General features: G+C 42.5%; 1 protein-coding gene across 6 annotated transcripts in view; it reads left to right on the forward strand.

Moving 5' to 3' along the window:
• The window catches only part of PUM1 (pumilio RNA binding family member 1), a 3,075,948-nt gene that overhangs the window by 2,134,804 nt on the left and 915,465 nt on the right, over positions 1–25,679 (forward strand). For 3 of the 6 annotated variants that reach the window (XM_044084662.1, XM_044084669.1, XM_044084677.1), the window contains exon 13: positions 22,331–22,465. In XM_044084662.1, the coding sequence (XP_043940597.1) occupies positions 22,331–22,465 (135 nt within the window). The remainder of the gene's footprint in view (positions 1–22,330; positions 22,466–25,679) is intronic. The other 3 variants (XM_044084694.1, XM_044084701.1, XM_044084685.1) reach the window with 1 other exon arrangement.

The raw sequence follows: 25,679 nt of genomic DNA on the forward strand, positions 1-25,679 counted from the left end.
TTTACGAAAGTATTTCAGCCGAAGTCTTCCTGAAAGCTAAGTACCCCGTTGGAGAAACTTTTCTTGCCTCAGACCGATGTCAGACAAAGTTAATAGTTGCATTTCATGTGGGAAGCAAATACCGCATAAGGATTTCCACTCTTACTGTATACCTTGCTTAGGCCCAGACCACGACGTCTCAGCCTGCCATTTTTGTGCTAGATTCAACAAACACACTATTAAGCGTTGGGTGGAGTTCGCCCTTCACTTTTTTGGCAAAAAATTTAATTATATTATGTCGTTGGATACTCCGACTCCAGTTTTGAGCAAAAAACGCAAAGATAAGGACCGGCATACGAGGTCTGCACCACCTACCGATAAAACAGCCATGAAAACCAAAAAACAGGTTCCTCAGACACCCTCTCAAGGCACCATGCCTAAAAAACAGATGCTTAAAATGGCTGAGGATTTGATTACTCTTATCAGGGGTTCTCAACCCCCTCTGACAAAAGGCCCAGATTAGAGGAAGACTACCCTTCCTCAGATCAAGCTTCTATTACCTCAGAACTATCTGAGGACCAGGATTGTGCCTATTCTCCATTCGAAGACTCTGATGCAGAGGAGTCTATTCCCTCGGTCTCCCCCCTGAGGACTTCTCTTTTGGGGAAACCCTGCATACATTGAGGGAACACTTTCACCGGGAAGGCCAAGATTACTCAGATTCCAAGAAAAGGCTCAGGGAATTTCTTCTGCTCCCCCAGCATAGGCCTCTGGCTATCCCTCCTGTTTTAAATATATTGGATGATGTGTATTCAGAAGCCAGCCTTAACCCTGATTCTTTGCCTCCAGCTCCTCTTAAACCAGACAGGTATTACCGGGTTCCTGATTCTCGCCAGTTCCTATATAAAAGCCATACTGCTGACCCAGAAACTATTTCACAGGGTCCCAAGGGAATTAAGGCCTCTACTGCTAAAAACCCATTACCTTCAGAGAGAGATTCCAGATCTTTAGAAAGGTAGGGGAAAAAGGTGTACACCTCGGCCACTTTGACCATGAGGGCATTAAACTGTCAGTTCCATATGTTAAAGTATCAACAGTTTTTGATATCTTAGCTGAAAAGCAAAATGACACAACCAGAACAACCAGATTTAAAAGAGTTGCAGGATTTGTTGCATGGTGCAGAGCAAGTGGGTAAACATACCTTGCAGTGTGGTTTTGATGCTTTAGAGGCCTCATGTAGAGCTGCTGTTACGGGGTCTGTTATACGTAGGCATGCTTGGCTCAAAGAGCAAACCTTACCTGATCATGTCAAAGCTAAATTATTAGATGCACCTCTTCAAAAAGATGTATTGTTTGGTGTTAAAGCAGAGGAGGTGCTAAAGAAAATGGAGGAAAAAGCGAAATCAATGCAAACAGTGAAAGATTTCCTGCTGGTACAGCCTCCACGTTTCAGCAGAAACTGGCCTTCAAAAAATTGGTCCTTTCCAGCCACGGACAGACCTCAAAGGGGCAGATACAGGAGTCCAAGAGGTAGAGGGCAACCTCAAGGATCTTTCAGAGCCAGACAATGGCAAGCACCAACCCCAAGAGGTGGAGAGGATAGATCACAGTCTCTTAGAAAACAGGCACAATGACTTCCCCCTACACCTGCCAAGCAAAGCTTTAATGGCAGCACCTTTGGGCGGAAAACTGACATTATTCTCAAAAAATTGGTATATTGTTACAAAAGACAAATGGATTCTGGACATTATAGACAGAGGCTACAGGTTCCACTTTCACACCCTTCCAAAAATGAGAGGTATGCCAAACCTGCCACAAAATCAAAGGGCAGAGGCACAAAAACAAATTTCAGCTCTCATGGACATGAAAGCAATTCAAGAGGTACCTGCAAAAGAACAAGGTCAAGGGTTTTATTCCAGACTATTCCTGGTACCAAGGAAAGACAAAGATTGGAGACCTATCTTAGACCTATCCATCCTAAACACATATCTACAGGTGCCAAAATTCAAGATGCTCACATTACAGCAGCTTCTTCCCATGCTGGGCAAGGAGTCTTGGCTGGTAACATTGGACCTCAAGGAGGCATACCTGCATGTCCCTATCAGACAAGATTGCAGAAGATACCTCAGATTTCTTGCAGGTTCAACCCATTACCAATTCTCTGCATTGCCCTTTGGCTTATCTACTGCGCCCAGAGTGTTTACGAAATGCCTGGCATCAGTAATCGCCTTCTGCAGACTACAAGGGATACAAATCTACCCATATCTGGACGACTGCCTGATCCAAGCGGACAGCAAGGACATACTACTGCAGCACCTGGCGTTTGTAATAAAACTGTTTGAACTTCCTGGGATACACAGTCAACAAAAAGAAATCAAAACCTAATACCCTCTCAACAAATAATTTTCCTGGGAGCCAGCTTGGATACAACCACCCAGATAGCCTACCTCATGCCAGACAAGCAGGGGCAACTGTCTCAATACTTCAGAAAAATGTCAACTTACACCAGGCTAACTGCAAGGAAAGTCCTGCAGGCTCTGGGATTCATGGCATCTTGCATCCTACTTATCCCATGTGCAAAGCTGCATATGAGGAAACTTCAGTGGTACCTAAAAAACGTATGGTCTCAACACAGCCACAGCTTGGAAGCAATTATACCACTCATTCCATGCCTTCAAAAGGAATTTATGTTGTGGGCTCAAGCTTGCCAAAGAAACACAGGTCTTCCTTTCTGTGTACCTCAAGCAACTCAAATCATCACAACAGACGCCTCAGACTACGCATGGGGAGCACACATGACAAATCAATGCATTCAGAGAAAATGGGCACGAAAGGAAAAGCTCCTTCACATCAACCAAAAGGAAATGCTAGCTGTGCAAATGGCTATTATGTCCTTCAAAGACCTACTGCATCCAGGCCAACTATTGATAAGGACAAACAACACCACAGTGATGTGGTACATAAACAACAGGGGGGAACTCATTCATACCTCCTGTGCAGGCAAGCCATGACCCTATGGAACACAGCACTGGAAATGAAAATTCAACTACAGGCACAATTCCTGCCAGGAAAGGAAAACACACTGGCAGACAACCTAAGCAGAAATATGACAGATCCACACGAATGGAAGTTGCATCCTCAAATTTTCACAAAGATGACTCAGGCATGGGGACAGCCAGACATAGATCTCTTTGCTACCCACAGAAATTGCCAGTTGAAAACATTTTGTTCAAGGACCTATCATCCACAGGCCTGGAAAGTGGACGCACTTTCCTTCAATTGGGCAACATTGGCAGTCTATGTCTTTCCGCCTCTTCCTCTCCTGCCCAAAGTTCTATTAAAAGCCAGAGCAGAGAGGCCGAAAATTATTCTCATTGCTCCAGACTGGCCAAGGCAACACTGGTATCCGCTCCTGAAGAGCCTGACACATTCCCCACCATGGATCCTACCTCTAGTCCCTCTTCTGTTGTCCCAGCACAACTACAAAACTCTTCACAGCCATCTCAAAACTCTAAATCTAGCTGCATGGAGAATTCCTTGATTTCCCAACAGTTTCTCCTCTCCAAGGAGGTGCAGGATGTCATCTTGGTGGCCAGAAGACCTTCTACTAGAAAGGCCTACTCCGCCAAATGGAAACGATTTTGTGCCTGGAATCAAAAGAAGGGACAGAATCCTTGGGTAATAAATATACCTCAGATTTTACAGTACCTAGCTGAGATGTTAAACAATGGACTTTCCTTCTCCTCCATCAAGATCCACGCTTCAGCCATTTCTGCACAATACAACACAGATCCTCCTTTATTCTCTCATCCTCTCTTAAGGCAGTTCCTCAGATGGGCAAAGAATATAAAACCCCCAAGGAAACTACCAGTCTCTGCTTGGGACCTCAACTTCGTATTGGAAAAGCTGACCCTTCCTCCCTTCGAGCCAGCTTCTTCATGAGAGTTACACTACTTGTCATGGAAAACAGCCTTTCTTCTGGCTATCACCTCAGCTCGCAGGGTTTCGGAGCTACAGGCCCTCATGGCTGTGCAACCATTCATCATTTTCCATCAGGACAGAGTTTCCTTACAAACCAACCCTACCTTTATGCCAAAGGTAGTATCCAGTATAGCTTTGAATCAGACTATCCACTTACCTACCTTTTATCCTAATCCACAAAACAAAGGGGAAAGACTACTACATTCCTTGGACATTCACAGACAACTTTGTCATTATTTGGACAGGACAAAGCCATTCAGGAAATCTGAGCAACTTTTTGTGTTCTTTGCTGCAGGTGCTCAAGGAAAGGCTATTTTCAAATGGACAATTTCAAAATGGATAGCCCACTGCATATGCTTTTGTTACTCATTTCATGGAAAACTGTGCCTGCATGCATCAGATCCCACTCCACCAGAGTCACAGCAACCTCTGCAGCCTTCCTCAGGGGGGTCCCTACCAAGGATATTTTGGAAGCAGCCACCTGGAATTCAGTGCACACTTTCTCCAAGCACCATCACCTCCCACTATACTCTTAAGTCTAGAGTGGGCTTTGCCACAGCAGTCCTGCAGGGCATCCTAGCCCCTCCTAGTCCACTTAGTGCCTACCACCCTTACTTAGCTTTGGGATTCTACCCATCTGTTATGACTGCAGCTGTATGCACGATGAACATAGTACAGTTTTGTACCTACCATAAATGTAGATGTTCGAGGGCTCATACAGCTGCAATCCAGGTTTCCCTCCCTCCAACCCCTCTTAGGACAGGCCTTATGTCAAACCCCTTTTCATATAACCTTTTGGGGTACTCTTTTATGGTGTATTTGCTTGCAACTACTGTTTTTGATTTATCAACATTGCATTTTTGCATAACATTATGTTTGCCTTCCTTCTGGGGACACCTGACATCTGGGGCAAGAAAAACTGAAGAAAATGGCGTTGGCTGCCTCTTTTATACCCCTGCTGCACTGACGTCAGGGAGGAAGCGACGACAACCGACGCCGGACCTAGACTTTGGAATTCGGCCGATTGAGGGCCCGCCTGACGGCAGGATAACCCATCTGTTATGACTGCAGCTGTATGAGCACTCGAGCATTTACATTTATGGTAGGTACAAAACTGTACTTTCCGGAAAGCTCAACAATCCCATTTCGCTCCGGATCCTTCGTCCTTCAGAGGCAGAGGAGGACAAGGTGGACGCCAGCCCAGAGGCAGAGGGGGGCCGAAGAATTTCGGGTCTAGGGAACCTTTTTCTGATTGACCCACGCAGCAACCCTGAGGGGTTGCCCGACTGCTCCTCTCTGGAGGCAGTCGGTGGCGCTTCTCGGAGCACCTAGCACATTGGGAGTCCATCACGACGGATCACTGGGTGCTCCGAATCATATCCAGAGGCTATTCTATTCCATTCCTAACATCTCCTTCCCGGTTGGGGAGCCTCCCCGATGTTCCATCCAATCAGAGGGAGGTAGCAGCCTTCGAAATAAGAGAGCTGCTAAGAAAAAGAGCCATCCAGCACGTCCCCTTCGGGCAATCCGGATCAGGCTTTTACTCCAGGTTCTTTTTGGTGCCAAAAAAGACGGGGGACTTACGGCCGATTCTCAACCTGTCCACACTGAACCTGTCAGTCGCCAAGGAAAATTCCGGATGGTCACTATTCAATCCATTCTCCCCCTTTTACAGGAGAACGACTGGATGTGCTCGATTGAACTCAAGGATGCGTACTACCACATTCTAATGGACAGGCGATCCAGGAGGTTCCTCCGCTTCCGGCTGGGAGCCAGCCATTATCAATTCAGGGTCCTACCCTTCGGTCTCACCACAGCCCCCAGGGTGTTCACCAAAGTCATGACAGTTGTAGGGGCCCACCTGAGGCTTCAGGGAATACAGGTCTTTCCTTACCTGGACGACTGGTTCCTAACCGCCCCCACCAAGCATCTACTATGTTCAGGCAGAGACTACTTCTTACATCTAGCCCGCCATCTAGGGATCATGATCAACCACAAGAAATCCTCCCTTCAGCCTACTCAGATCTTGGATTTCATAGGGGCCAGGATAGACGCTATACATTCCAAAGTCTTTCTGACAGCGGACAAACTCCGCAATCTAAAACTTCACATTTTGGCCCTTCTACAATCATCAGCCCCTCCAGCGGAATTAGTCCTGAGGGCCCTGGGGTCCATGGCAGCGGCCATCAATCTGTCACCTATCGCACGTCTGAAGATGAGAATCCTTCAATGGACCTTACAGGTCCAGTGGTCCATCCTACTTCACCCCCTGTCTACACCTATTCCCGTCAGCAGGGTTTGCAGGGAATCTCTACTTTGGTGGCTGCATTCCAGGGACCTCCAGGAAGGGCGCCCTTTCTCCATATCCCCACCCCAAATCACAGTGACCACGGACGCATCTCTCCTCGGGTGGGGGGCATTGCCTGGGCAGATCCGTCCAAAGCACATGGAGTCACACAGAGACGTCTTTGCATATCAGTGTGCTGGAGATGAGGGTGGTGCTTCTAGCGTTGCAGGCTCTCCATTCCCTTCTTTCTCCAGGGACTTTTGCAATTCAGACAGACAACATGTCAGTAGTCTGGTACATCAACAAACAGGGGGGAACCAGATCTTACCCACTGTGCTGAGAGGCCATGAGAGTGTGGGAATGGGCGATATCCACCAACCACTTTCTCATAGCAACGCACATACCGGGTCGGTCAAACAGTCTAGCGGACAGGTTGAGTCGAACTATCCTCTCACCTTACGAGTGGTCTCTGAACCCAGTAGTAGCGGAACAGATCTTCCTCAGATGGGGTCAACCTTGCTGCAATCTGTTCGCGTCACCTTCGAACACAAAGTGCAGCGAGTTCTTCACTCTAATTCCCCCACCAGGGGAAGTCCCCAGAGACGCTCTGGTTCATGCTTGGCCATCCGGTCTTCTTTATGCTTATCCTCCTCTTCCGCTGATGACAAAATTCTTGCAGAAAGCTCGTTGGTTGGGGAGCAGAGTTATCCTCATAGCCCTATTCTGGCCTCGCCAAACCTGGTTCCCATGCCTACGGTCTCATCTAGTACATCCTCCCTGGATCTTAGATCCCATTCCGGATCTGATTTCTCATCCCTTGGGTTTGAAGACACCTGACCTGGACAACCTCAAGCTCTCGGCTTGGTTGATCCAGTTCCATTAATGGCCAGGACTCCCGGTATCTCATCCTCAGTTAAGGCCATCCTGGTGGCCGCTCATAAGCCTTCTACCAGGAGAATCTACAAGAGTAAATGGAAGCATTTCTCTATCTGGGCGGAGCATAGGAATTTGGATCCCTTTACGGCTCCTATCCCATATTTTTCATCAAGGGGCTAGTTCTTCTACTGTTAAAGTTCAATTAGCAGCTATTTCCCATTTCCATGTTGGAAACAGTTTTGGGCCCCTAGCTTCCTCCAAGATTTGCAAGACGTTCCTGAAAGGAACTTTCCTGTTAAGACCCCCTGTTAAAGATGCAATCCCTCCATGGGATTTAATCCTGGTTCTCCAGGCTCTGACTGTCCCCCCTTTGAACCTGCAGCTTCAGTCAACTTAAAGTATGTATCTTGGAAAACTGCCTTCCTGATTGCCATTACCTCAGCTAGGAGGATATCGGAGCTTCACGCTCTTTGCAGTAAGCCTCCATACATCATCTTTCATAAAGACAGGGTTTCCTTCAGGACTAATTCCTCCTTTCTGCCTAAAGTGGCTTCAGAAGTCAACATCAACCAATCCATCAATCTACCTGTCTTCTTTCCTAATTATCAGAACAAAGGAGAGTATAGACTTCATTGTCTGGATGTACATAGACAGTTGCTTTTTTACTTAAACAGAACAGCTGTATTTCGAAAATCAGATCAACTTTTTGTTTCATTTGCTAAGTCCTGTCTGGGTAAGCCAGTGACTAAGGTAACCTTAGCTAGGTGGATTTCCCAATGCATCCTTCTCAAATACAGAAGCTCTAGTCGACCTGAGCCCCTGAGGGTTCGAGCTCATTCTACCCGTTCTGTGGCTACTTCTGCTGCCTTCTGGTCGAGGGTGTCTTTGGACGACATTTGTGCAGCAGCTACTTGGGCTTCATCTTATACTTTTATTACACATTATAAAGTGGATTTAATATCCAGAGGATGCGCATCTTTTGGCTCTGCAGTGCTCCGGAATATCCTTCCATGAGGACCTCCTAAGTTGTGGTAGAAGGGGACTCTGTCCCACAGGTTGCTGATCAAATGAAGTTAACTACTTCAGATAAAGAAGTTATGTACTCACCATAACTTTCCATCTGAGTAGGTAACTTCATTTGTCTGCAACCAACCTTTCCTCCATCCCCAGACCTTAGTTTGTTCTTGAAGGATCAGGATATGTCACTTCCAGATGACATTAGGTGGAATGTTCAAGTAGTTTCCTTGTGTTATAGTAATGTTCTATGATACTTTGGCAAACTCGATCTGAGGGTTAGAGGGAGGTGGCAGGGCATTATGGGTAGGGGAGGAGCTTGGAGCTCGGATCTTTGGCTAGGAAAGCTGCCGGCTCGGATCCGATACCCACAGGTTGCAGACAAATGAAGTTACCTACTTAGATGGAACGTTATGTTGAGTACATAACTTCTTTTTTTACCAGGCTTTCCTTTATCCCAAGTCATAATCCCAAACCACCAACAGGATCCTTTCACATATAAATCAATAAAGCAATCGTAAATGTCTTTTAAAATGTGTATAAAAAGAAACCCTTAAATATAAATATACTTGTACCTAAATTTAAAATATGAATCTTAATCTAAAAGCAGTGTAATAATTTGGAAATAACATGCATTAAATCTTACCCGTATCTATTGAAAAAGTAATGCTTTCTACGAACATACTTTAAATTGTGTTTTAGCTAAATTTCAATTTTATGTATTAGAAGAAATACCTAAAGACTTAAGGGGTGGTATGTGGGAAACAAAAATCGAGTACAGAGAGTTATACTGGCAAATTATTTTAGATGCGAGTAGACCACCTGGGCTCAATGATGCAGTTTACCTAGACTCAGTTTTAAAACTTAGAGAAGCTAGGCTTTGGCAACAGTAGTTTTAAATTGGGATGGTGATTTCCCCTTAGGTCTATGTGAGAATTAATTATGTGCATCTCTGAAAACCTCTGAAAAGCAATAGGAATTCCCCAAGGTATGCAGGAGGATGAAATCATGTGAAAAAGGAGTGAGTAACCCATTCCATTTTCAGTTCTGTTTTGCCACTGATGTGCTAAATCACCTGTTTTACCATTAATATTTAAAAGTCTATTAAATATTTTCTTTGTTTAGTTACTTGATTATTATTTCATTGTATTACCGTTTTTTGAGCCTGTCTACTTTTTTTTTGGGGGGGGGGCCTTGCCTCCACTCCTGATCATCTTTTTCTCTTACCTCAAATGGCCTGCGCCTCCTCCTTTTCTTGGGGTAGCAAGATCGACTATCTCGCTAACAGCAAGTCTTCCTCCTCTTCAAGGAAAATAACTGAACAGTGCTGCACCACACTTGTAAAGATGAAACATGAGAACCAGGGAGAAGGACATAATATTGCCTTTCCATTTTTTTCTTAATTTGTGCAGGTAGTCAAAACTTTGAAGGAATGATTCAGTTATAGTTGGTGATGGAGTGTGTAGTGCTGATGTATTACTCAAATGCTTTTGTGGGAGCATGACGGCAAGTAACATGTTCATCTCCTCTCTGTTGCCTATGTCTGCATTCACTTACATCAGGATCTATGCCGAGGATTATTTTGAGGCTCAGCTCTGCAAGTCGCTAGGCCTTCCCATCACTGGGAGGTCCATTATTTCCCCTGTAATACCCACCTTGGAGGACATTATTTTACCTAACTACCCAGACCAGCAAGCAGGAAACCTTGGCTGCCCACTCTGCTTTGCAAAACCTCTTATGCAGGATAGCTGCTGCTAAAATAAATAAATAAATACTGCAGTGGAGAACACAGATTGTGCTTACCCAAGCCAGCAGGTAGCATACCCTGGTAGCCTACTGTACTTTGCAAAAACCTCTGAGAAAAAGCTGCTTATAAAAACAGACAGTGGTTGAGCAGATATCAGTACCAGTAAGGGTACCTGATCTAATTCTTAGAATTTCAGCTGTCGTGTTCCATTTGCTGCTATAACTGTGTCTGAGTTAGTTGTACCCAGTGTTTTATGACATGTCCTTTTAATCTATCCAGTAGTAGTTGATTAAAGATGCTTATGCCTAGACAGCTGCAGCTTACCTTCTAAACAGGAATCATGCCTGGCTTTGATTTCAGCCTGTCATGAAGGCTGTTTTGTTGAGAGATAGTTGTTGAATGTACCCATAGGTCCTACCTTTTTGGCATCTATTTCTCTGAAATGGAAGGAAATGCTGAAGATTTTTGGCTGACGTAAGTTTGCAGATGATTGCAAGATGGGGTTATCAACTCCCCTGCAGACACTAGCATTATTCAAGAAGGTCCATCTCTGACTAATAAATGGTGCAAAAGCCATGGCCTTAAACTCTGTGCTAAGAAATGCATAGTTGTACCATTTGGGAAGTCAACCATCCCAGCTAATTAACATGATGAGAATACATCCCTAAAAGTCGACCCTGTGATCAGGGATCTGTGTACGCACATAGACAGTAGCCTTACTTTCAACCACCACGTGGCCACAATGGTGAGGAAATCCTTTTATGTTGGGCAACTTATAAGTAAGGGCATGGCATCTAGGTCCAAAGAGGTCATTATCCCACTGTACTCCATCCTTATCAGACTAATCAGAGTACAATGCTCCCTTTAGTATGTACCTGAACAGGCATGTGCAGCAACTAGAACGACCTCAAAGTTTCCTTACAAAGAAAATACAAGCCATAACAAACCTGCCTTATGCAGAGCACCTTAAAACCCTTTCCTTCTACTCAGTCTCCTGTAAATTGCTGAGGGGTGATCTATGCTTGGCTTACAAGCCATCCGCAAACCCTACTGTTATGAATGTCTTACATATCCACAAGTCAAATAGTACCAGAAGTACAAGGTCTTGTGACTTCTATTTTGTCTGTGACTTAAACAGAACATGCTGGAGAGACAGATATGTCCCAGAAACTTCCCCTTGTAGGGAGCAGGCTTACCATCCATGTATAGTTGAGTTTGGATTTTACCCAGTTTAAACACAACCTAGACAAGTGAATGGGGAACAGGAAATTTACACCAGGCCTGGCAACCATGTCCCTTATTGACAGGGGTAGCTTATTAAAACCTGGCCCTCAGTGTCCTGTTTGAATACGGGGCATCGTTATTCTTTTTGGAAAACTTGGCTAGGCTCAGAAAGCCCCCCCCTCCCCCCAAGTCATTAGCCTAGTAATAGTTTATGAATCTATGAAACAAGAACTGTTTGATTCTTTTTCACAGGATATTTACGAGAAATTGTAGGCCCAAGACTTTTACAGTCGAATGTATTGAACAGTTCTTCTACCGTTGTATTTCTAAATGTAGTTCAAACTGACCCATTAAACAGTAGCAGTTTTATAGAGTACAGTCCCAAGGGTGGGCAGTGCAGATAGAAGAAGCTGTTTGAAGAGAACCACCATGTTTGGTGGGGTAGACAAAGGCAGGGCAGCCAATAGTGCAGGAAATTCCAGTCTTACAGCAGCAGCTCCCTGTTTTGAGTGCACAACTTTAATTTCCATTCTCAATCCCTCTCTTCCCATCCTGCTTGGCAGCAGGTATCTCTTCCTCTTCAGGGAAAATGGCATGAACTGTGCTGTACAACCCTTGTAAATATGAGAGATGAGGAGTAGGATATCTTATTGTAGCTATAATTGTTTTATAATAGTGGAACACAGTTTCTGATGCTTCACAGCTGTCCAAGGAAGTTACTGAGATACCTTGGCAGAGCTCTAGTTTCTAGGGGCCTGTAAAGGAGTTCATTCCATCAGGATGGCTACATATTGAGTAACAGCTTAAGTTCAGCTTTCCCAGTGTGAAAACAGAAACTCATAAGAGAGAACCAGTAAGCTCATATTTTGGGGTAAATTTCAGTAACTGGCTGGTAAGTGCACTGTCTGGATGCCAACAAAAGTGAAATTCACAGAATCTGAAAAAAAATCAATCACAAAAGGTTAGGAAATAACACTGACTGGGAAGAATTCTGCAGCTGTTCAACAAAAAGCAGCGCAGGCATCAAGCTTTGATATAAGACGTGAGTTCCAGTAACCTAGAGGAAAAAAATTGTATTTCAGAGCTGATTAAAATAAATGAAAAACTGATGGGAGTATAGCAACTGGAATAATGGAAGAAACTTTAAACAGATATTCAGACGAGGTAGTAAAACTGCAAAAATCAGGTGTCGAAATGAAGAAAAGGCTGGTTGGATAGGAGACTGCTCAAGAAGAGCGGTTTCAAAACATAACAGAATTAGAAGACAGAGCAGATAGGGAAAACTTGAGATTTTCTGCTGTACTAGAGAAGCTAGTTGGAACAGAATGTATTCATTTTATGAAAGCACAAATAAGCAACTGGACTGGAATTCCATAGCTGTTGTTAATTGAAAGGGCACATCATGTGTATGCTCCAAACCTGGCCACTAGAAAGCAACCTAGACCTTTAATAATAAAGATGCAATCCTACCAGCAGAAGGAGTTGATTCTGACAAAACTGTGGCAGAAGGACAATGTGCTAAAAATGGCAGAGAGTAGAGTGTGTGTGGAAAATGATTACTTGCTGTACACCAGGCAGAAGAGTAGATTTATCCCACCAGTCAGGGAATGTTGAGAAGCAGACATGAGATTGAAACTGCTGTACCCAGCTATCTTCAGAATATTCTTTCTTGGAGGGACAAAATCTTTTTTGATGCAGAACATGCAAAGAAGAAAGTACGTGTTTGTCCAACAAAAAGTGAGCTGAGAAACAGAAGGAGATTCTGTTTCCTGTTCTTCTGGTAATAAAAAAACACAGATAAACTGTGCAAGTGAAACCTTTTCTAGTTGAGAGACAAAAAAGCACAAAGGTTGAGTAGAAGAACCAAGAGTAGTTTGGAAATGAAGTTGAGACTGGATTTGGGAGATGGAGATAAAACAGGAATAAAAACAGTAATTTGGAAATTGACAAATGTAGGATTACAAGTCATTAATTATATTTGTGAAACCTGACAGAACAAGAAAGCCTGGAAATAGTTCTTTTTTTGACTTTGTTAAACTTGTATGGGACTCTAAAACATATGCCCTGCTTTGTGTCATTAATGTTTGGAAGAACAGTTAGGAGAAGAGGAGGGAGAGAGTTAATGTAAGTAAAACAAAAATTTGTTCTTAACAGTAGTATTTTTATAATGCATGATATATTGTGCATGTTGTAAAGTTTTCTCAGTTATTTTATGTGCAGTAGGGATACGATGTAAACAGGTGCCCCCCCCCCCCTTTTTTTTTTCTTTTCTCCTAGTTCAGTTTTAAGAAATATAGGCACTGCAGCGTAAACTGTCTGGTTAAAAGAACATGATGGAAGAAAAATTGCTGTGCCTTTTCTCATTCTCTAGTAGGGGAATGGCTGTATTAAGACCCTTGGCTTGATCTAGTAACACATTTTGAGAGAAAGCAAATAAATAAAAAAGAACAGTGAATATAATAAAGCTTTCCTGTAGCAAATAAATCCTTGTAGAAGGAACTCTGTATCTGGTTCTCTTGTCTTCGTGAAGACAGTCTGATAAAGAGCAATAAAAAACAAAATGTGTATCTCCTTCAGTGGCTAGGAGATTATGTTTTCTTAAAGCATTCAAGTGTTTTCCCAATCAGGGAGAACAATAAATTTATTTTATTTTACATTTGTTTACTGGGAGTGTCTGAGCCTGGAAAAGGCCCATTTTCTTCAGAGGCCCGGGGAGAAAAGCTCCAAGTTACACATTAAGTAATGTTATACAGAATTAAAAAGAATAGTACTTTACATAGGAAACAGTGATACAGCTGAGTTGAAGACAAATGAATAAAAATAACTAAAAACAGTAATTCAAATGGTGCACTAGGCATGGATAGTCATACGTATTACACATTATAATTGTTGGTAGTAGAATGGAGCACAACAGAAACAAAACAGTACACATGTATATTTCCTCTTATGTGATTGGGATAGTATTTTAACCAAGTTAAGCAATTAGAATAAAACATATATAGTAATGAGTTTGAGATAGGTTATGAATGAAAGATAAGACAAATTAGGTTATGAATGAAAGATGAGACAAAACCAGACTGCACTTAGAAGCACAGGCTGTACCATGCGTCTTAGCATGGGTTTGCCTTCCTTTTAGGTTAACCCAAGTCTGTGAGTTTGAGACAGTTGCTCCTATTAAGAGGGTAAAACTTCAGTATTTGAAGATGTACATAGTTTTGTGTTATTTTATTTTATTTTATTTATTTATTTTATTTTACATTTGTTGACCGGGCTAATCTAACTGGATACATGTCCATTTTCAGTAGAGGCCCGGGGAGATAAGCTCCACTTTAAACTAAATAAATCAAGATAGAACAAATGTCCAAAAAAATATCTAAAATGCATATACATGAATATTTTCTTCAACAACTTGAATTATACAGAACTAAAATTATACAGACTGTGACTACTGAGTTTAACAAGGCAAAATACAGTGCTATTACCATGGGAAAGTGATTGATATTCACCATAAGTATATTGAGTAGGAATGTACCTTTACAATGATGTATATAGGTTATAAAAAATATAACACTGAGAAATAAGAAAATTATTAAATATGTGTACATGAAGTAATTACAGTCATAGTGAAAGAAATAGTTGGTCTGTATTCAAGGTGGAAGACATGTGCTCACTGCAGAAAGAATGTTGTAAAGAGCATACTCAGTGATAGTTCCTTGGGAATAAGATACTAAGAAGGGAGTGAGGGATGAATTTACTAAATGTTCTTCATTCCACATTGCTGCAGTCCTAACCGTTGGGGGTAGTCCGCTGTCCAGTCGGCCCGAATACCAAAGTATATGGCTGACGTCGGTCAAGGCGCATTAGACTGACGTCAGTACGTCAGGGTACTAATGCGCATGACCGACGCCATATCTTCAGTCTTTTTTGCCGCATGGTCCGATGCAGAAGCAGTTCTTGCGAGTGCAGGTTGGCGTTCTGAAATATTTCCGAAGTCGGAGTTTCAGACCGAATCAAAGTTGGCTAAGTACCCCGTTGGGGAGCATTTTGGTTTTTTCTTGCCTCAGTATTTAACCGGATGTCAGAAAAAGTGAATAACTGTATTTCTTGTGGGAAACAGATACCTCATAGGGATTACCATACTCTGTGTATACCTTGTTTAGGGCCTGAGCACGTCGTTGTTGGATGCCGCTCTTGTGCTAGATTTAATAAGCACTATTAAGAGAAGGTTAGACTGTGCCAGGTTAGTGTTTGGGAAGCGTTGTAATTATAAAATGCCGTCGGATGCTCCGACGCCCGCTTCGTCTAAGAAGCGCAAAGACAAAACAGCGAAGCCTAGGGTTGATGAACCGGCAGTCCCGGACGTCGGTTCTTTAGAAGGCTCTGTGGAGCCAGAGGTTTTGCCAGGAGTTTCTTTGGAGTCTCAGGCAGAGACTTTATTGTTACAGGATGTGCCCTCTCAGGAGGTAGGCCAGGCTGAGGGGGCTTCTCAGGTAACTGTTCTTCCCTCTGTTCCCAAGATAGTTAGAGCTTCTCCTACTGTTGCCAAAACTTCTTTCAGAGGTAGGCCAAGTTCAGCTACAGTGGGGGTTTCACCTAGCACTTCAGGTTCTGTGCCTAAGAAACATATGCTTAAAATGGCAGAAGATTTAATTACTATGATTAGAGGCTCTATGCCCCCTCCTGATAAGAGGCCTAGGGTGGAACCTGAGTTTGAGAGTTTGGAACAGTATTCAGAGGCTTCGGAGTCTTCTGTGGAAGACTTACAGGACTTTCCTCCTTATTCTGATTCTGATGTGGATGATTCCACACCTACAGCTTCTCCTCCTGAGGATTTCTCATTTTCAGAGACTCTGCATTCCATGAGGGAACACTTTAAATGGGAAGGCCAAGATTACTCTGATTCCAGGAAAAGGCTTAGGGAATTCTTATTTTTACCACAACATAGGCCCTTAGCTATACCTCCTGTGTTGAATGTGGTGGAAGATGTTTTGCAGAGGCATCCCTGAACCCTGACACTTTGCCTCCTGCCCCTGTTAAACCTGATAGGTACTATAGGGTGCCGGGAGCTCATAAGTATTTGTTTAAGAGTCCTAGGGCGGACCCAGAAACTGTTTCTCAGGGGCCTAAAGGTGTTAAGGCCTCTGTGGTTAAAAATCCTGTTCCCACTGATAAAGAGGCAAGGGCTTTGGATAGGTGGGGAAAGAAAGTGTATACTTCTTCCACTCTAGCCATGAGGCGTTGAATTGTCAGTTTCACATGCTAAAATATCAAAATTATCTCCTTTCACAATTGAAATCTAAGGTGGATGCTTTGGCGGAAGGTATAGAGTGTAAAGAGTTGCTGGATTTACTTCATGTGTCTGAACAAGTGGGTAAGCATTCTTTGCAATGTGGTTTTGATGCTGTGCAGGCCTCCTCGAGGGTGGCTGCCACTAGTTCTGTTCTTCGCAGGCATGCCTGGTTGAGGGATCAGAATTTAGCTGAGCATGTTAAGACAAGGATTTTGGATGCTCCTTTACAGTCTGATGTGTTGTTTGGTTCGCCTGTGGAAGCAGTCCTGAAGAAAATGGAGGACAAAGCTAAGTCTATGCAAACTGTTAAAGATTTTTTGCAGGTGCAGCCACCGAAGTTTAGTAGAAATTGGCCTACTAAGGGATGGACATATCCTGCTTATGATTCCCAGTCTAGGGGTAGGTCTAGACGTGGTAGGGGCAGAGCTCAAGGTTCTTTTAGGCCTAGAACAGAGAGTTCACCTGCTCAGACTTCTGGTGAGGGCAGGGGTCAGTCCTTTCGTAAACAGACCCAATGACCTGCTTTCAGCTGCCAGTAGATTCTCGTCTGGCAGCTCCTTTGGGAGGAAGACTGTCTCTTTTCAAAGAAAATTGGGATTTAATTACTCAAGACAGATGGGTGTTGGATATCATTCACCACGGTTACAGGTTTTATTTCCATACATTGCCACCTTTCAAAGGCATGCCAGGCGTTCCTCCTACACAAAGGAAAGAGGCTCACAAGCAAATTTCTCTGTTACTCCAAATAGGGGCCATTCAGCCAGTCCCTGTATCGGAAAGGGGCCTAGGATTTTATTCTCGCCTGTTCCTAGTACCAAAGAAGGGGAACACGTGGAGACCAATTTTGGATTTATCTATCCTCAACACTTATCTGGACATTCCCAAGTTCAAGATGTTGGCGTTACAACAGCTTTTACCTCTGCTGGGCAAAGACCACTGGATGGTAACTTTAGATCTCAAGGAAGCTTACCTTCATGTGCCTATAAGACTAAGTTGCAGGAAGTATCTGCGTTTTCGAGCTGGAAATTCTCATTATCAGTTCTCTGCATTGCCCTTTGGCTTATCTACTGCGCCCAGAGTATTCACAAAGGTTCTGGCTCCAGTGATAGCTTACTTCAGACTAAAAGGAATTCAAATCTATCCTTACTTGGACGACTGCCTGATTCTGGCTCAAGAACAGGAAGACCTTCTACAGCATCTGGAATATGTTATAGCAGTGCTAAGATGCCTAGGGTATTCTGTGAACGAAATAAAGTCCAGGCTAGTACCCTCTGAAGACATGTGCTTTCTGGGTGTGAGACTGAATACAGCAGCCCAGATGGCCTTTTTAACCCCGGACAAACAACAGAGTCTATCCCTTTACTTTCATCAACTATCTCATCAGTCCATGCTGACTGCAAGGACAGTCCTTCAAGCATTAGGGTTCATGGCATCTTGTATTCTGGTGCTTCCCAATGCCAAACTGCATATGAGGAAGCTGCAATGGTATCTCAAAATGTATGGACACAGCACTGCCAGGATTTGGACACTGTCATTCAAATAATACCTTGCATTCAAAAGGAATTTTTGTGGTGGGCTCAGGAATGTCACCTAAACAAGGGACTCTCTGTGACCCAGCCAGAGGCGAGTCAGATTCTAACGACAGATGCCTCAGACATTGCTTGGGAGCTCATCTAAATGGAAAGTGGATACAAGACAAGTGGCCTGCCAGACTACAGCATCTACATATCAACATGAAAGAGATGTTAGCAGTCCAGTTTGCATTAATGGCTTTCAAGGAGTTACTTCTTCCAGGGCAGGTGTTGATTCTAACAGACAACACAACTGTCATGTGGTACATCAACAAACAAGGGGGAACACATTCTTACCCATTGTGCAGGCAAGCAATGATTTTATGGGAGACTGCGCTCAGCTTGCAACTAACTCTTCAGGCAAGGTTTCTGCCGGGAGCACAGAACTCCTTAGCAGATGTGTTAAGCAGACAAATCATGGATCCCCACAGTGGAAACTGGATCTTCATGTATTTCAAAGGTTGACAGTGTCCTGGGGAACTCCAGACATAGATCTGTTCGCTTCTCCACTAAACCACCAGCTGCCAAAGTTTTGCACAAAGAGGTTACATCACACAGCTTGGAAAGTGGATGCTCTTTCTTTCAGTTGGAAAAATCTTCATGTGTATGCGTTTCCACCTCTGCCTCTTCTTCCAAAGGTGCTTCTAAAGGTCAGACAAGACAAGCCAAGGATGATTTTAATAGCTCCAGATTGGCCTCGGCAGCACTGGTACCCATTACTGAGGAGTCTAGTAAAGAAGCCTCCATGGCCTTTACCTTTGATTCCACACCTTTTGTCTCAGAGAGAAGGCCACCTGCTCAATGTCAAGCTTCGTTCTCTTCATCTAACAGCATGGCATATTCTGTTTTGAGAGACAGCCGGTCTCAACTTCCTCAACAAGTTTTAAATGTGATTATGGAAGCTAGAAGACCTAGTACACGGAAAGTGTATGCAGAAAAATGGAAGAGATTTTTATTTTGGAGTGCAGCAAGGAATTTGGAGATTTCTGAGCCTAATTTGAGTGTGGCTCTTCAATATCTTACTGAGTTATTGGACAAAGGTTTGTCCTTCTCTTCCATTAAGATTCATGCTGCAGCAATTTCAGCTCACTATGATTGTGACCCACCATTGTTTTCGCATCCTTTGTTCAAACAGTTTCTCAGAGGGGCAAAGAATATAAGACCCCCACGTAGAGCTCCTACTCCTGCTTGGGATCTCAATTTTGTGTTGGAAAAACTTACTCTACAACCTTTTGAGCCTGCAGGTACTGCTGATTTAAAATATTTGTCATGGAAGACTGCTTTTTTGTTGGCTATTACTTCTGCAAGAAGGGTTTCTGAGTTGCAGGCCCTTATGGCAGTAGAGCCCTTTCTGATTTTCCATAAGGATAGGGTATCATTACGTACTAATCCTTCTTTTATGCCCAAGGTGGTTTCTAGTGTGGCTTTAAACCAAACTATTCATTTGCCTACTTTCTATGCAGATCCCCAAAATAAAGGGGAAAAGATTTTGCACACTTTAGATGTACATAGGCAGTTGCGTTATTATTTAAGCAGGACTAAGGATTTCAGGCAGTCTCAGCAGTTGTTTGTTTCTTTTGCTTTGAGTTCTCAGGGCAAGCCTGTGTCTAAGCAAACTATTTCTAAGTGGATTGGGTTTTGCATTTCTCTTTGTTATTCCCATCATGGCAAGGAGATTCCAGCTGGGATTAGGCCTCATTCCACTAGGGCTACTGCCACTTCAACAGCATTTTTAAGGGGGGTGGCAACTAAGGATATTTTAGAGGCAGCTACTTGGAGTTCAGTGCATACTTTCTCTAAGCATTACCACCTTCCTCTCTACTCTAAATCTAGGGCGGGTTTTGCCACAGCCATTTTGCAAGGCATGTTGGCAGCTCCTGCTTCTTTATGATTTGCCAGCCTCCCTTACCTCTGCTTTGGGATTCTACCCAATGGTTAGGACTGCAGCAATGTGGAATGAAGAACATAGTACAGTTTTGTACCTACCATAAATGTAGATGTTCGAGGATCCACATTGCTGCAGTCCAATTTTCCCTCCGTCCTTCCCTCTGTGTTTAGGGGTGGTGGTGTGAGTTGCTGTATATTATTGTACATCTGTATATATATATATATATATATATATATATATATATATATATATATATATATATTGTATATAAGTTTGGTGCGGGGCTTTTTGGTGTTTTGGTTTGGGCCTTGTCCTTTTAGGGTCTTCTGACATCTGGGGCAAGAAAAGACTGAAGATATGGCGTCGGTCATGCGCATTAGTACCCTGACGTACTGACGTCAGTCTAATGCGCCTTGACCGACGTCAGCCATATACTTTGGTATTCGGGCCGACTGGACAGCGGACTACCCCCAACGGTTAGGACTGCAGCAATGTGGATCCTCGAACATCTACATTTATGGTAGGTACAAAACTGTACTTTCTGCAAAGTGTGTTATTGGAGGAGAGTTATAGAATAATGTTATACTGGGGGGGGTGTTAGGGTTAGTACAAGGACAAAGCCATTGTGTTTTTAGTTGAATTTTTAGTTGCTTTTTAAAGAGTGGTAATGATGAGAGAGATGTAAGTTTAATGGGAAGCTTGTTCCAAATCTTCCCCACTGAATTAGAGAAAAGAGAATCACCTGCCTTGTTGTGAGATTTCTGGATGGTAACCAGTAGTTTATTTGCTGAGCGAAAGTTAGTAAGGTTTGTGTAGGGGGAGATGAGGCTACTGAGAATAGGAGTTATAGGAATAGGTTAGTATTAAGTTAATAGGTTTTAGGGGTCTATTTTTTGAGGTCTTTCAAGAAAGCAAAGTTTTGTAAGACGTGACATAGGCTCAAATGGATATGACAAGAAACAGCTGTATAAAAGATCAACCTGCCAAACATTGGTGTATGCATACAACACAAAAGCTGGAACTTAGATGCCTAAAAAAGCTGTCACACGTAAAAGGTGGGACTTACAACTTTTTAACATGATGCTTTCTATATTAACTTTAAATGTAAATGGTCTCACAGACATATACAAAAAAGAAAGAGTAGTGAACTATATTTAAAAAATTTAGAGTGCAAACAGCTATGCTGCAGAAGACACATTTGGAAAGAAATGAACACATGAATTTGATAAAGAAAAAGGTTTTCCAGAAGTTTATTCAGTAGAATACCTGGGACAAAGGAAAAGAAGTGTCCTTAATATTAATTGGAAGAGGAACTCCAGTAGTGAAGAGGATACAAAATATAGTAATGGTAGATTTGTAATACTAAGGGGCTACTGGCAAGGGAGCAGTATTGCACTGACGTGTATTTATATTCCATGTTAAACTGATGTAATGGAGCTAAGGAAAATTGTGGGAGAAATAATCAGCTTTCCGCAGGGCATATTACTTGATATGTAGCAATGAAGATGTGTCGGGGTGGGGGGCCTAGAAGGGAAAATATAACAAAGGAGGGTAGATTTCTTTGAAGAAATTTATGAAAATATTTGGCATGGAAGATTTGAATTCAGTAGTAGGGGTTTGGAGTAAATTTACATATTATTCCCCAAGGTACAAAAACTGTGTTAGACTAGACAGAACTTAATGTCACAGGAATGTATGCATTTAATTGAAGTTTTGATATGCATCCAGTAACTATTTCAGATCATGCGTCGGTAATAACTAAAATAAAAATGCAGGGTAAAGAAATAAAAATGAGACACTTGTGCTGTCCGACCTATCTCTTGGAAAAGAGAGGAATTTAAGGAATGGGCAGTGGAAATTATTTGGGAGTTATTAGAGAAGATAGAAATTTCTTCTGAAAATGTAGCCAGGGAGTGGGATAAAATTTCTTTTGAAAATATAGCCAGGGAGTGGGATAAAATTAAAGTGGAGTTTAAAAATAGAGTGGAAATAAGAGAGAGAGAGAAGTCGCAAGAATTTTTTTTAGAGGGACTGACAAATGTTAAAGTCTTGCAGAGTAGGAGGAATTTTGCAGAACAAGAGGAGGAGCAATTGCAGGATTCTAAATGGAAAATAAGGAATTTACCTCAATTATATGCATGAGTTTAGAAAGATTGCTGTAAAGCTATGTGCCTGTAGAGTATACATGCACTACCCACCCCCCATCCCCGATGTGGCGGATAAAAAGAAAGATAGCTGACTTGAGCATGGCTGAGAGGATACCACAGTTGATTATTCACTGAGAGAGATACGCTGTCAGATAACTGATATGATAACAAGTCTGTTATTCTTCCTAGCAACAGTGATTTTTGAATGTTGTACTTTTTATTTGGGGGGGGGGGGGGTGTTTTTTTTGTTTTGTTTTTTTTGCTTTTTGTTTTCTATTTTTTAATTTCTTTTCTGACTACCTCCTCTCACTTTTTTTTTTCTGTAGTTTGGTAGTTTAGACCAGAAGTTGGCACTTGCAGAGCGTATCCGGGGGCATGTTCTGTCACTGGCACTACAGATGTATGGCTGCAGAGTAATACAGAAAGCACTTGAGTTTATCCCGCCAGACCAGCAGGTAATTGTAAGTTTCACTTTTTTTTCCTTCTTCTACATAATTGTTTATGAAATTGTCCTTGTGTACAGTTTAAAATTTGCTTTTCTTCCCAAGAAGCGTGATTTTTGAATGTTGTTCTTTATATATGTCTTAACCCTGGTAGAACACTGATCTACAAGGACCTGTTTTTCAGACTAATCATGAGATTACTGTTTATTAAATTACTTGCTTAGAGTTGCACAGTAGGTTATTGGGGATTAAATTCTGGAGTACAGAATCAGTATGTTGACAGACTCCCTCTCTTTTTCCCATTTACAAATCATGTGGTACATCGGCCACCGAGCACCTTTCAGAGCTCGTTGTTTCTGTAGCAGTTAAAGGTTTTACGGGCTCAGGTCGCTAACCCAAGGCCCAACCCTCCTCAGAGGGTGCATCACACACATCCATATGCACACACATACACACACACCTTCAGCTAATTTAGTGCGCCCATTCCACCTACTGCCTATCTTTGGAGTATGGGAGGAAACTGGAGTACCCAGAGGAAATCCACTCAAACTCAGGGAGGACATGCAGACTCTGCAAATAAGGCACCCCAGACAAGAATTTAACCAGAGAACCTCTTGCTGTGAGGTGACAACGCTAACCACTACACCACTCTGCGGCCCATGTTAACAGTTCATAGCTTTAATTCTGTATACTAACTGCCAGACAGCTTATTCCTTGTTTTCTTGTGACTGCAAAGTTTTTCCAGGTATCTGTTACAGATGTTCATAGCATGGGGTAGGAAGTTCGATCAAGAAAAGACAGCAGTTACACAAATTGAGGATTGTTAAAGTGCAAAGTTCAAATCCACTCACTACATGTATGTTGTATAGGTCTTGTGGAAGTGCAACTGTGCTTGTTTAGCTTTAACATTGAATTTATATGATAAATTTCATTCTTTAAAGGTTTCTTTGCCTGATCATATGAATGAAAAATTGTGTGTGACACAAGGGTAGTAGTGGTATATTGTGGTTAGTGGGAAATGGATAGTTATTGAAGTGTCCAGTGTACATAATTGACGTGTAGTGCATGGAACACCGTGATTACAGTCTGAAAGCGAGGGAAATACAAACGTATTAAGCACTTTGCTTGTGCAGGACTTGATCTTGGGGAGCATCTGGCAATCAAACAGCAGCATCAGATGATAAAAGAATGTTTTCAATGCTGCTAGCACTTTACTCTGCCACACATAAAAAGAAAGCATGGCAGAATTAAGTGGCTGACAGTTTTTAAAGCCATTAGTTCCACAGAAGGGCACCTTTCTTCTGCTTGCAGTCCGTTAGGTAGTACTAAAGTGTTGATTTGATTTGAGACTTGGAACACTCCACACTCCTACACTTTTTTCCCCCTTTAAACTGGTAGTTTATGGAGCAGGTAAAATTCTGTACACTACATAACTCTTACTTGTTAGCAACATGGATGTCATGATTCCCCGTTCAAGCTTAGCTGCCAAGGTGAATTTCTTGGTATCCATGTCTCAAACGCTTAGTAACCTGGTTATGATCAGAGACCGGGTCATAACCCCTGTATTAAGCACATTCTCCATTGATTTGCATGGGGAAGATTTTAGCAAGGTAGTATGTCTGACCACCACAGGAATTTGCTAGGGACATTTGTCTAAGTCTAGTGTGTAGTTTGGAAATAATGAAAACAGTTGTTTCAAAATTTACAACAGATTTGCTAAGCAAAACTCACCCATCCATTTTCTGTTTTATTAATTGTTGTTTGCTTTTCATGGATGTCTTTAATAAGGTCCATGACTTGGTTAATCTTCTCAGTTTCTGGACTGATTTTCATTTTTATTTTTAAAGCTCTATAAATTACATTGTGTAGTACACATCAGAGTTTTGGTCTTTGTTTTTGTGTGTGTGTGTGTGTGTGTGTGTGTGTGTGTGTGTGTGTGTGTGTGTGTGTGTGATACCTTTCAGCTGTACAGATTTTTGCAGAATGTCCAGATTTTGGCCTCATATTTTAGGTCAGTTTTTCATAAAGATGTAGTTTTCTGGCAGATTAGTGTTAAATCGTTAGACTGAAGTTAGAAAATGATAAATATTTGAGTTTCAGACTTCATATCTTTCAGAAAATTCATAATAATACAAAACCTGTTATTTTCTATCAACATTCTAAGTTTGTATTGTCCCTATTTTGGGGCATTTGTCCCACTTTTATTTATGGCTTTGTCCAGATTTCCTGCTCTAAGAGGTTGAGAGGTATGGTGTGGAGAGAAAAAAAAAACTTTCTTTGTACCCTTCTCCCTTCTTTGCATCATTTTAATCTCCTGCTTGTCTGGCATTACATTTTAATTTCGGGTAATTACATTGAAAATACAATAATTAGTTTTGTAGGGTCTAAAACTCTGAGGTGTTCGAAACTGCCTTAGTACAGCAGTTTTGATTTAAAGCGGTACAATTCTTATGTAATGGTGCATGAGCATGGTTGTATTCTTTCTGAATTTCTCACACACAGAAGTCCAGGCCAACACAAAGGGACTCTGGCTGACAAAGTTTGCAGACAATTGCAAGTTGGGAGCCATTATTAACTCCCCAAGTGATGTTGACATCCTACAGTAAGGCCTCACTGAGACCAACGACTGGTGTCAGAACCATGGCCTTAAGCTCAATGCCAAAAAATGTGTCATCATCCCCTTTGGGAAAAACCCAGTTCCCATGAATTGCCACATCGGTGGTAGTCCACTAAACACAGAAGGCATTATAAGAGATCTGGGAACACAGGTTGACAGCAACCTCTCTTTTGCCACCACATTGCCACTGTGGTCAGAAAATCCTTCTTTGTGGCACATCTCATTACTAAGGGTTTTGCATCCAGAAAGAAATAGGTCATTGTCTCCTTCTACTCTTCCCTCAGGCCAGTCGAGTACAAAGCCCCATTTGGCATGTACCTCATTAGACACCTGCAACAACTGGAGAGGCCACAAAAGTCCTCACAAAGAGGATCCTAGGCCTTAAACACTTGTCCTGTATGGACAGACTCAAAAAACTCCCAACTTTTCTGTCTCATATCGCCTACTTACAGGCAATCTCTGCTCGACTTACAAAGCCATCTCTGACCCAGCTCTTAGATCTAAAAAAAATCCCAATCCCTCCACACCACATGCTTCAGAGAACTCAGCCTCATTACCACAATTAACAGAATGTGCTGGAGGGACAGGTTCATAACCCAGAGACTGCCCATGCTA

Source organism: Protopterus annectens, chromosome 1.part1 (genome assembly GCF_019279795.1).
Source record: "Protopterus annectens isolate FY-2018-M chromosome 1.part1, PAN1.0, whole genome shotgun sequence".
NCBI lineage: Eukaryota > Metazoa > Chordata > Ceratodontiformes > Protopteridae > Protopterus > Protopterus annectens.